This window comes from Pieris brassicae, chromosome 3 (assembly GCF_905147105.1).
Source record: "Pieris brassicae chromosome 3, ilPieBrab1.1, whole genome shotgun sequence".
Taxonomy (NCBI): Eukaryota; Metazoa; Arthropoda; class Insecta; order Lepidoptera; family Pieridae; genus Pieris; species Pieris brassicae.
In genome coordinates, this window is record NC_059667.1 from 6,900,554 (window position 1) to 6,912,737 (window position 12,184).

The following is a 12,184-nucleotide window of genomic DNA, read 5'->3' on the forward strand; positions in this document are numbered from 1 at the left end:
TTTATTGGTTTTTATATCTATTAAATTCAAATATAATGATGTAAATACCATTTGAGAAAACACTTTTTAAGCGGATTGAAGCTATGTATTATTATTAATGTACAAATTTTTGCCGACGTTTCGCGTGCTTTGAGCCGGTCAACACCTTTTGTCTTCAGTCACCGTGACTACGCACGCTGAAAAGCACGTAAATAAAGCACGTAAATAAAGCAAGTAAAATTATGTAAATAATTATACGTTTTTAATGCATAGCTTCAGTCCGTTTAAAAAGTGTTTTCTTAATGTGTAAAAGCTATGTTAACAAAAGGCAATACTAAATACCATTTGATTCCTTTGTTCAGATGAGTAGTTATCATCCGTGGCGATAGCCTGTGCCCGATCGGCGACGCGTCGCAGGCGACACAACGACCGCCACAGTTCAGGAGAGACGTGTCGTACGTCGCTAAGATTGAGCCACTGCTGCTCGCTTACTGCCCATCGATACATGGACACCGATAGGGGAATGTCCACCTGTACACGGTATACGCGCATGTTAACGTGCACAGTTCTACGTATAGGTCCACTTAACGAAAAACAGTTATACAACGCTCAATGTATATGTATATAATGCTCAACTAAGAAAAAACTTTAAATTATTAATAAAATATATACAAAACATAAATGCTCTATATAACAAAAACAAATAATATCGACATAAATTTAAAAAAAGATTTGAGAGAAATTTTTAAAAATCGCGTGACGCCTTGGGATTTTCATTTTCATAACATTTTAACTCACCATTCTAGAATCCATTACCGCTTTAGCCATAAACTTTCCAAGGAAGCGGAATTTAGCTTTCACCCTTGAGAGATGAGAGGCTCTCGCATTCCTGCCGATAGCTTGTGGGAAAAGGCCACACGGCCATGAAACATAAGTGGCGTCAGGTGCGGGGGAAGGTATGGAGGTCTCCTTCTCCAAGTCAGACGGCTCGGGCGAACGGTCGTCGTCAAGATTCAATGCGTCACGCACTGAAGAAGCTAAACGGGTGGCGGCATCCGAAGACCTATCCGAGACCACTGCTGGCTGGCTTTTGACTATCTCCCCACCAAATGACGTGGGCTTCTGTTTGAAGTTCTCACTGCCGTGCCACAAATCGAGATCAGCCCGCTGCAACTCTTGCGATACGAGCGCGTAGAATTCTAATGTCGGCCCGAGACCCGTGCCAACTTCGTTTTCGTATTGGATTTCTAACAGAGCCTGCAATAGTTGTGACATTAAACTAAAGTAGTTAATCAATCATTGGCGCTACAACCTTTTCAGGTCTGGGCCTCAGATTTCTGTATCTGTATTTTTTTAAATCGAATAGGCAAGTAGGTGATCAGCCTTATGTGCCTGACACACGCCGTCAACTTTTTGGGTCTAAGGCAAGCCGGTTTCCTCACGATGTTTTACCACTAGGCCAACACTGTTCACTCAAACTAAAGTAGTTACTAGAAATATTAGTATAATTTTCGTAAGAGATTCATGTGTATACAACTTTATTTTGATAATATGTACTTGGATTAATTATAGAAGTTAACGTTTATTCGAATTTCCAAGTCGTGGATGGCGAGATAAAAAAAACAATTAAGCTTTTTAGATTAAATTGAGCTACCTTTGAATGTCCAAACTCGTGCATAACATGCTCGGCCTGCCTCAGCACATTGTCCCTTTGCACGGTGCGCTTGCGCCGATCCAACCTCGGGGCCACTCTCTCTGCTTCACTGGAGCCTCCAGCTGGAGCTCCCCTTTCTCCTCCCGCTTCTAGTAAACGCTGCAAGGCCCGGTCACGGTCGAAGGACACCACGTAGAACAATAGGTGACGGCATTCGAACGGCAGTATGAAGGGGCTATAAAAGAATATAATTTATTATGTAATGATATTATTCCCATTTAAAAAGAACACCATTTAATGAATGCCGCACTTTAATGCACGTAAAATAATAATAATAAAGCCAATTGAGTTATGTGAGTTACTTGCTGTTAATTTCCACATAATTGTATATTATGGATGAAAGAAACTGAATACTTATAAATAATATTAAATAATTGGTATTTTAAAAAGTTTGGTAGCAGTAAAAATATAAACTATTTCAAACTCATTATATTGTTATAATACATACGATGATAAATGCATACCTCGCCGTAAGTGTTTATATGAAATTAAACTTACCAAGCATATGCAATTTTCTTCAACCAAGGCGGTAAGTTTCCAGTCATTATTACAAGTGGGTCTTGTAATTGTCGATTTGCCTTTGCGGCAAGCTGTAAAGAGTTATAAAGATTAATAATCCAGAAAATATTATGTGCATTATTGCCTATAAACATAAAAGTAACATGAATGAGCCGGTTAACCGGATCCGGAAATCCATCCGCCATGACGTTTGCATACAGAAGGATATTTTTTATATTCCTACGTTAAATATGCGTTTTTTAGTATTATTCTAAGGGTTTTTGTACAATAATGTAATGATGGTAATGATTTTTTAAACTAAAATATCAAACAATAAAGTTGTTCCATAGACAAGAAATTAAAGTATTAAAAAAATGTATACCTTCGTATTAATAAAGTCCGAGTTGGGCACTAACGAGCGATGGTCAGGCAAACAGGCAGCACGGTACAACGTATGCCAGTGCCGAGATAGGGCATGCAATGCTCGGAGCAGAGCCAGGGCAGGCAATGATGCGTCATTCATGTCTGTGCCCCACTTTGAGATCGCACCAGACCGCAGCATTACCGCTAGCGAGCTTAACTGTGCCGGTACTACGCCTTCTGTAAAATTAAAAGCAAAACTAGCTGATACAGATGGGGCAAACCTTTTTAGAATGTATAACGAAACGTTTTCGAATGTTATTGGACGGATTTGAAACATGACGTATGTCTCGTGTTAACGCGTACACGTAACGAACTTAGTTTGGCATAAATTGTTTTTCATAGTCAGATTTTTACAAATAAATATCAAATTGGTTTGATGTGTCTACATACCAGTCCACAATAAGTCTGGTTTCCGTCGTGAAGACATTTTAGTCGTTTGTCCTTTTCCTTTACGCGACGTAGAAGAGTCAGCACGTGGCTGTTCGCCTCCTTCCACAGCGCGATAATATATTGTGTGTGTTTGTACCCATATACCGGCGTTTGCTGCAAAATATTATATGTTTTCAACTTGCTAACGCGGAATATACTTAAAAGTTGTATTAAAAATATCCAATTAGGTATTACTTAGTTAAATGTATTTAATATTTTTTATTGCTTTTTTATTTTCGTAAATGCTTCAACGTTTTGTTATATATTATGTACCAATTCCATCTTTAGTATAATTATTATATATAATTAAGAAGCTGTCGAAGTACGAAATAAATATTTCTGCATCTGGTGTCTTATACAAGTAAACTAAAGTTGGTCAATTCTTGCCCATTAATTAAATATGTTTATATAGCATTAATAGAAAGTTTAAGTAAAAACAACTTACCCAGAGGTGTCTCTGTGTCAGTGTCTGCGTCATTTTGTTCACCAAACTGTCTTACAGCCTGATATACTGTCATGTTGTACGGCAAAACCGTATCTCCAATTAGAAACTCCAATTTATGATCCGACCTGTATAAAAGTCAATCTTTAGAAAACTGCGATACATATTATTCCTTTGCAGTTTAAATTTGTTTACTAGTAAATGTATATGTGCACGTTCTGCAAAATCATTAAGTTCCGTCCAATACAGCTTATAGCGGTTTTATTTTTGTCTAGAAATTAGCTTGATTCACGTTCGTTGCTGTACGTGAGGCTTTCAGGTGAAATGAATATTTTTTAAAAGCACCACCAACTTATCATCTTTGAAGTTAATATTGAGATACCGCAGCGCATTTAACATTCGCTTGAACGGTGATCCAAAAAGTCAACGGCGTGTGTCAGGCACAGGAGGCTGACCTAGGTGCATATTAGATTGGCGTATGATCATGAAGCAGATATAGAAGTTTGAGGCTCAGACCTATATCGGTTGTAGTGCCGCTGTTTTCATTTAAATGAGATACAACAGTAATCAAATACAAGAAAACTCCCTCAATTTACCGATGAACTCTCTGAAGCGTCGAAATCAATTGGCTTTGGTTGGTTTTCCATACTATAATATACTCTACGTAGCATTTTACACCCACTTTCAATAACGATATGAATTAAGTAATAAAGTACTTTTAAATTGCTAAAACTAGTAAAAACTGCGCAGTTGTGTACGTTCTTTTGTAGCTTTATTATCCTAGACCACAATAAACTCGACTATCGGCATCATGCATACGAACTTTCTAAGATATTCGTTTTTTTGTTAACAAATTGGGATTGCTTGCACGTGTACTGTTGTTGATCATGACTAATAAGTAGGAGTCATGGATTATCTATACTTTTTTCTTCTCTCCATTTATCGACTACTCTCTATAACGCCATAAAATGCACAGTTCCTTCTGTGTTGTTATATAGAGTTAATACTGTATTTAAAAACAGAAATTTTCTATTGTAGATTTAAAATTTACAGCAACATAGCGGTCTCAATACAACACACACACACACATATAAATATGATAAGTACTCGTATTGCTTTTATTTGTATTGTATCTGCGATAAATTAACATGGAGAAGTAAGTAAAAATCTGCTTACTCAGCGACATGGTGAGTAGTAGCAAGTGTGTCTTCAACGTCGTCATCGGAGGCGGCTTCATCATCAGTATGGGGGCCTGTGCCCTCACGACTACGGGCTTGAGCATAGCCGCGCTGTGCTAGATACCTGTATTACCAAAGATGAGTGATTCAAAGCCGACTTCTATTTGAATCTCTAATTTCTTAGAAATAATGAAGTGCCTCTTTTATACCCAAGGACATAAGTCAGTAAGTTCCTGAGATAAACATTTTTACATCGATTTATAAATGGAATAATTCCAATTTAAATACGTTTCACGAAACTCTACTATACCCTAAAGACGTAATTATACACTTTATGAGAGAAATTTATTTAGTAACATAACACAATTACGCACGTACTTAAGCGTACAACTATCCTCTAATTAAACTTGTCAAGAGTTTTACACGCTATATACATATAACTGAACGTTTATAAAATTGACGAACTTTTTATGGTTTCAATGGAAAATCCTATCAAAATTTCACCCTCTTCCGTTATCCTATAAAAATGCTGAAATCTTACCGTTCAATGGCCTGTACTAATGCTAAGGGGTCTATCCGTACCACTCCTCCCTTCCACTGCTTCAATGTGGTACATGTTGGATGACGTTTGAGATCACACTGTAACGGTTGTATCTACATTAGGAAATGTGAATTATGCATATTATTCGAACAGTTGTAAAGGGGTACGTAAAATCTTTGTCCTATAGAAATAGGGCTGTTCATAGAATACGATAGAATATAATGTTATATGTTTCTGTATTATAATATGTATTATCTATTATAATCAGAAATAACATTTCTTATTTCACGAGTATTGAGAGAACATATGACCAGAAATGTATCACATGCGGAATAGTTTGACTACACTTTTAAAGGTAGACAAATATGACAATATACACTTGCCACATGACTATTTCAATACTACCGAAGATATTTGACAAATGTTTTTAAAAACAAAGCGTTATTGTTTTTATTTCAAGTGGTTTCATTTTATTAGAATTTACGTAATCAAAATCTTACTCGCGAGACTATCAGAATGCATTAATATTATAGTTCCTGATTACGCCAATGGAAAATTCATACATATAGAGACACGCGATAGAATATTGAGTAAGTTAAAAAATAATTACCATTAGCTGATGCGTGTTGAAGAACTTAAGCGCTGAGGTGGCAGGACGAGCGGGCAAGTCGTGTACGCGTACAGGAAACTGTTCCAAGTGCGACACGCACGCGTTCACCTTTGACACCAGTGCGCTTAATGCGCCTGCGCCGATTGAAGCAAAACCGCCGATACTGCTAGCTTTTTCCATCCATTCGTTTTCACTAATAAATTTTAAAACCAAAATAATTAAATATTTTAAAAACAAACCTAAAAAAAGTTATCAGCTTGTCTTAGTTACAGCTTAAGTAGTGTAAATAATATATTTACAATGAAAAAGCTAGAATGTATATTTGAAACTCACTCGGATGCAAGCGGCATATCAGCGAAGACATGTAAGAAGAGTCGTAAACGGTCTTCACAAGCTGCGATTTGTTCGGCTGAGTCCCGACCCTCGCCTTCACCTTCCTGCTCCTCTGAGTCTGACTCCGACCCAGTTAGGAATTGGAGTAAGGCGCCGATGACACCGGAGTGATTCACCTGATAAAGTATACAAATTTATATATGTCATCGTGATTAAATAAGTGTTAATAGGAAATGTATTTGGAATTGATTAATCCTCTTGTTTTATTTATATCTAATTATTTTTTTCTATTTGTTATAATCATCTTCATTTTTAGACCATATTTGTTAAGAGAAATTAAAAAAAAAATTAATGAGATTAAGACCCTTTTTTAGCCCTCTCAAATTTATACTATACCTCAAAAGGCGACAGATCATGTCTCGCAAGCGTGTCCCGCAGTACTAGCAACGGGTCGAGTGCCAAATCAGCCCTGCGCGGCAAAGCAACGGCGAGTGCCGCCAACTGCTGCAGGGCGCCGCCCCCGCCGCCCAAAGCGCCCCACTCGCGTTGAAGGCGGCTCGCTACGCACTCTATCCACTCGCGGACTTTCTCCCTGAACACATTATTATAATGCATTATCTGCCTCAAACTCCTCGACCATAATATAAAGTTAACACCAAAATAGAAAAATCTCTAAACATACAATACTAAATTTCTTTAAAATATTTGACCTAGGTATATTTTAGTTAGAATTTAAGATTTTATTTATTTAAACTTAGTTACACTACAAATAACATAGACTATTAAGGAGGCAACGGGCTGCTTTATCGCTAATAAGCGATCTCTTTTAAGCAACCTTAGTATGTAAAAAAAAAGAAAGAAAAAAAGGAATTGCCTTGCATTCTCCATTATTTGTCTTAAATCTTGTTTAAATTAAAGTTACAGTTTTGTCTGTATTCTTTTGAATAATTAAAAATTTACTGTTATGCAAGAAAATAAAGTAAACATAGATATCTGATGTGCTGGTCTAGTGGATACAGGATGCAACTCTCATCCCTGAACTCGTAGGTTATACGCGTATATACTATACTATATACGCGTATAACACTTGCTCGTACGTTGAAAAACACACACATGCCTTAGACACAAAAAGTCGACGGCGTATTTCAGACACAGAATGCTGATCACCTACTTGCCTATTAGAAAAAACAAATGATCACGAAAACAAATACAGAAATCTGAGGCCCAGACCTAAAAAGGACCACTAATTTTTTTAGGTATTAAATTTTAATCAGTTTCTATTCGTTTCCCCAAATGTATTTACATGAGTCCTTATTTTTTTTTATATAGAACGGGGCAAACGGGCAGGAGGTTTACCTGATGTTAAGTGATACCGCGGCCCATGAACCCTCTCAATGCCAGAGGGCTCGCGAGTGCGTTGCCGGTCTTTTAAAAATGTTCAACTTAATTTATACTCCCTAATACTACTAACTATACGAATAATCACACAAAATTTTGTGTGTCCTAAATTTAATTATAAATTGACTACTAACTTGTTTTGTAGCGACAAATTAGCCGACGCATGTGGCGATGCGAGAAGACCAGCGTCCTTATGCGTGTGCGCATGAGGCGACCGACCCCAACGCGACGGATTCAGTGACGACAGGAATGAAGATGTTTTAGACGTCCCGCCTACACGGTTGGCTGATCTACCCGCCGATGCCGTGTTAGATGCTGTGGAATATATTTATTTTGAAGTTATTTAATTTGAAGGTTCACAAAGAACATGCCAAACTGCATATATTGATAAAACTCTTTGGAGGTTTTTACTGATTTCGAAAAATATAAGAGTAATAGTTTAATCGGGATTCGATCATATTTTTATTTAAACATTCCAACTTAGGAGAGAGAACAAGTTTTATCAAAATCGGTTCATTAGTTTTTCAGATATCCACCCATGTCTGCACAGAACATGTATAATACTAAACGACTTTTATATACTTTACAAAACTTGCACTTAATTTATAATATACATACATATAAGATATAACTTCAAGATAGCGGACATGACGAATATTACGTACAATGCGGTGCCGTTGTGGGCGCGGCAGGCGGCTGAGCCTGTCCGAGAGCGTGATGTCCCAAAGTCACTTCTTCACGAGTCCGCGGTCTACGTGCGCCTGCGCCACCCGAACGCTTCACGGGGCGCTTGCGCTTCAACATATCAGCCAGTTGCAGCGGACTGCCGGATCTAATGGAATGCGTTCTTGTATAAGTTGTAATCTTTTTTGTTATTTAATAAAAATTAATGTGGCATCTCCTGCCTGTTGGCAACTCTTATGAAACCAGACTAGAGCACAATTGTTGCTCTTTGAAATCAACATTTCTTGAATTATTTATTAAATATTATCAGTAAATTTAGTTTGATAAGTGTGTAATAATAATAACCTTAATGTTTAGACAATAACAGCCAGAAACAGACACTACACACAAAACAGAAATGTATGTTATTAAAAGAAACAAACCTATGAACAGATGTGGTTGTTTGATGAGTGGATGCTGACGTTGCAGGTCCAGCTTCCGACATCCCGGCTTCAGTAGCTGCCACTGAAAAATACATATATTATCAATATTTAGAATATGTTATTTCAAAGTAGTTTATTTCCGTTAACTTAAGTAGGGGTACAGTACATTCAGTTTTGTCATTTTAAGTTTAATAAAAGACGCCTAATGAGAACTAAAAGTTTTGAGTTACTAAAACTAGTGTAGGGTAATTAATATAAGTGCAAGTGCAGTATCTCGGACAAATAAACGTAGTGTCAAAACATAATGAACATTACCTTAGTTTAAGCTATTTACTGGTATTGTAGGAAATGAAGTTAACTTAATATTACATATAAACTATAATTACAATATTAGAAGTAATAAGAATGAAAACAAGAGCTATTGATGAACTGTCCCATTGCAAAAAAACTGTTAATGGGCGGGCCATTCTACTCGCATGAACAATGGCAGATGGACAGAGGGTAACACGATGGAAAGGAACAAAAGGAATAAGAGAGGTCGCCCTCTTGCAGGGTGGGCTGACGATCTTAAAGAAATTGGTGGAGAAGATTGGGACAAAAATGCTCAAGATAAAGAGAGATGGAGCAAGTCGGAGGAGGCCTATACTCTATAAGAGGTGCTTGAAAAATTAAAATTATTTATAATGATTTCTGTATAAAATTTTGAGGCTTAATTATTTTATGGCATTATTAATGTATAGGCAAGCGGAAGACGCCAACCCTCAAAGTTAATATATCACTTTTTAAGAAATGGGAGACTTCGACACTCCCCTACTTAGTTACTCGGTCACATATCTACCTGACTGCGTGCCTGCGATAGGCTAGTATGTAGGGGGTCCTTTATAATAAAAAAAAACAAATGAATAGGCTAATTTTTAATTTATATATCATCGCACTGTTGAATGTATAGTTGAAAAAAAAAAGATTGTGAACGAGCCACGTCTGTACATTTTGCTCACTTAGTTTATTAAGCGTTGGTGATTACCTTAATCGCCGGAGTTACGGCCCTAGATTATAGCCAGACGTAGCAACTCTCTTCAACACATTTAGCAATTAGCATTACATTATTTCGCATTTATTCAATTGTTATAAATATATAGTCTTGTTGAAGTCTGTATATAACATTGTACTATACACACGTCACACGTACAAAAAACGAACGCATAAAAAAATAATCAAAACGATCCAGTCCTATAGGATTGGATAAGTAGGAGTTTGTAAAAAGACATAAAGAAATGATGTATACAAATTATTTAAAAAAAACTCACGTAAAGTGCTTGCGATGAAAGATCCAGATGCGGAAAATGCGAGTGATATATTATTGTGCTCCAGAGGAGATGAGGACGTAGAAGCTGGTGGAGATGCATTGCCGGTACCCCGTACACTTGTTCCGCTCGGAGACTGTAAACAAATACAATCTATATAGGTCCGGCGTCAAATCAGTTGAATAGAAAAGAGATTGTAGATTTTTGTATAGCAAAATAAGAAGCCCCAAAGGGTACCTAACTAAATAGATGTATCATTCTTCGAATAAGGTCGAGCTGTAAAACCAAAGCTGTTTCATATTTTACATTTGTAAGAGGAATATTACATAAGTGTTTATACAACTTATACGAAGTCACCAGTATAACTAAATAAACAACGTAATTTCTTAATTGTGATATTCAATATAAATTCTTTAATTTCGTAAATGTTTTTCTCTCTTAAAAGGCATTTTTTTATACCTTAAGTTTGGCCTGCCTAGCGGGCTGAGGTGCAGGCGCCTTTTGGGCCAACTGAGCAACTTGATGCAGAACTCCCTCACGACGAAACTGGGCGCCCATTTCTTCGGACAAACGCTGCATCAGGATTTCTGCAAGCTGAAGGGACCCCACCACTATGCGAAGGTCACTGGATGCCATCATACCCGCGATGTGAGAGGATATAACCTATAAGAAATTTAGAAGTTAAGAAGAGACTTGACACTTATGAATCACGTTTCAGACTATTTGTTCTTACTAGGGCTTTTATAAACCGTTGCCGACACACTTTTAGATATTTTTAACTTACTAGCCATTGCTCCGGAAACACTTTGTAAGGCGTATGAAACTTCTTTCAATATTGAAAGAAAACAATTTTTTAACCGGATTAAAGCTATTTGTATTATCGTAAACATAAGTTTACGATAATATTATTAAGTATTAATTTATATTTAAAATTATGTAATATAATTTTAATATATAATAAATTTTATAATTATAAATAGAATTTTTTCTGATGTTTCACGTGCTTTACAGCGTGCGTGGTCACGGAGACTGAAGACAAAAGGTGTTGAATGTCAAAAGTATCTCAGTCAAGAAAGCTGTATTATTTGATTTATTTCCCCAGAGTTGGTATCGACTAACAAAAAAAAATTGTTTTCTTTGAATGTGTAAAAGCTATGTTAACAAAAGACAATACTATGCTTTCAATATCTTCTGTTACGATATTCGATTAGGTAAATAGTATCCCAGGCAAAAGGGAGTCCTTCAAGTTGCAATTTTAATGTAATTTTTCGTCACAAAAGTAGAAAACATATAGGCCTATATATAAGATGCAATGTTTTTACCTGAGTCTTAAGCACCTGTCGAAGCAACTGAGCGTCAGCATAATACACGCAGCGCAATATGGCTTTGAGGGCCTGAGAGCGCACGGCAGGCCCAGCTGAGCTCCAATACACCTCGTGCAGAACGGCTAATAGTGCACGTACGAGAGACGGGCTCGTCCGCACCATGGCTATACGTGGATCTGAGAACGTACAGAAAATTGGGATATTTTACATGTAAAATTGTAATAAACTCTTTTGTAATTAAAATAAATGCTATGAAAACTTAGAATTTTTTAATATTAACCCACCTGGCGCAGGATTTCCATCAGCAGTGGTAGGCGGCGGAGCAGCAGGAGGCAGACGCTGCACAGGCCTCGCGGTGCCAGTGTGGTCGTTGAGCTGCTGCATGGCCGTCAGGTCCACCGTGTAGGAGCGCCCGAGGGTTGCCAGGCAGACTTCTTCCTCGCAGCCGCTGACTCCCGCCTCCAACGCTCGACATTCTGCCCAAGAATAACACCGCCATACACCTACACAGGTGTAGGTTGATTCAACTATACTTCACTACACGCACTAGCCGCCTAGCTCTCACGAATGCGAGATCCTGGGATTCATTCCCGAAGAATTTCTTTATACAAACAATAGTGAAAATACAGACGCAGATAAACACACGACCGCATACAATTAAAACTACTGTTAGCGATGATGTATATCTTATATAATTAGTATGTTATGCAAATAAAAAAAAACATAAAAAATTGCTTTAAACAGTTCAAAATTTCTGCAATTTGAAACAACTCAATCAATTATTTTTCTATAAAAGTATGTCTCTATATCTCTATCTCTTACATTTCAAGTTACCCTCGTTTCATGTAGACTTAAGTTATCCGGAAAAGCTACCAGAAAAGCTTAGCTTAACAGAAAATTGCGT

General features: G+C 37.2%; 1 protein-coding gene across 6 annotated transcripts in view; it reads right to left on the bottom strand.

Moving 5' to 3' along the window:
* Window positions 1-12,184, bottom strand: part of LOC123707273 (E3 ubiquitin-protein ligase TRIP12) — a 31,563-nt gene that overhangs the window by 3,105 nt on the left and 16,274 nt on the right. For 3 of the 6 annotated variants that reach the window (XM_045657178.1, XM_045657176.1, XM_045657177.1), the window contains exons 17-35: window positions 11,565-11,783; window positions 11,278-11,456; window positions 10,415-10,618; window positions 9,959-10,091; window positions 8,652-8,733; window positions 8,211-8,377; window positions 7,680-7,860; window positions 6,544-6,739; window positions 6,148-6,323; window positions 5,815-6,007; window positions 5,205-5,317; window positions 4,662-4,787; window positions 3,489-3,613; window positions 3,005-3,157; window positions 2,574-2,791; window positions 2,192-2,283; window positions 1,634-1,868; window positions 778-1,236; window positions 322-510 (exon numbers count right to left, since the gene is read on the bottom strand). In XM_045657178.1, the coding sequence (XP_045513134.1) occupies window positions 322-510; window positions 778-1,236; window positions 1,634-1,868; window positions 2,192-2,283; window positions 2,574-2,791; window positions 3,005-3,157; window positions 3,489-3,613; window positions 4,662-4,787; window positions 5,205-5,317; window positions 5,815-6,007; window positions 6,148-6,323; window positions 6,544-6,739; window positions 7,680-7,860; window positions 8,211-8,377; window positions 8,652-8,733; window positions 9,959-10,091; window positions 10,415-10,618; window positions 11,278-11,456; window positions 11,565-11,783 (3,440 nt within the window). The remainder of the gene's footprint in view (window positions 1-321; window positions 511-777; window positions 1,237-1,633; window positions 1,869-2,191; window positions 2,284-2,573; window positions 2,792-3,004; window positions 3,158-3,488; window positions 3,614-4,661; window positions 4,788-5,204; window positions 5,318-5,814; window positions 6,008-6,147; window positions 6,324-6,543; window positions 6,740-7,679; window positions 7,861-8,210; window positions 8,378-8,651; window positions 8,734-9,958; window positions 10,092-10,414; window positions 10,619-11,277; window positions 11,457-11,564; window positions 11,784-12,184) is intronic. The other 3 variants (XM_045657180.1, XM_045657179.1, XM_045657181.1) reach the window with 2 other exon arrangements.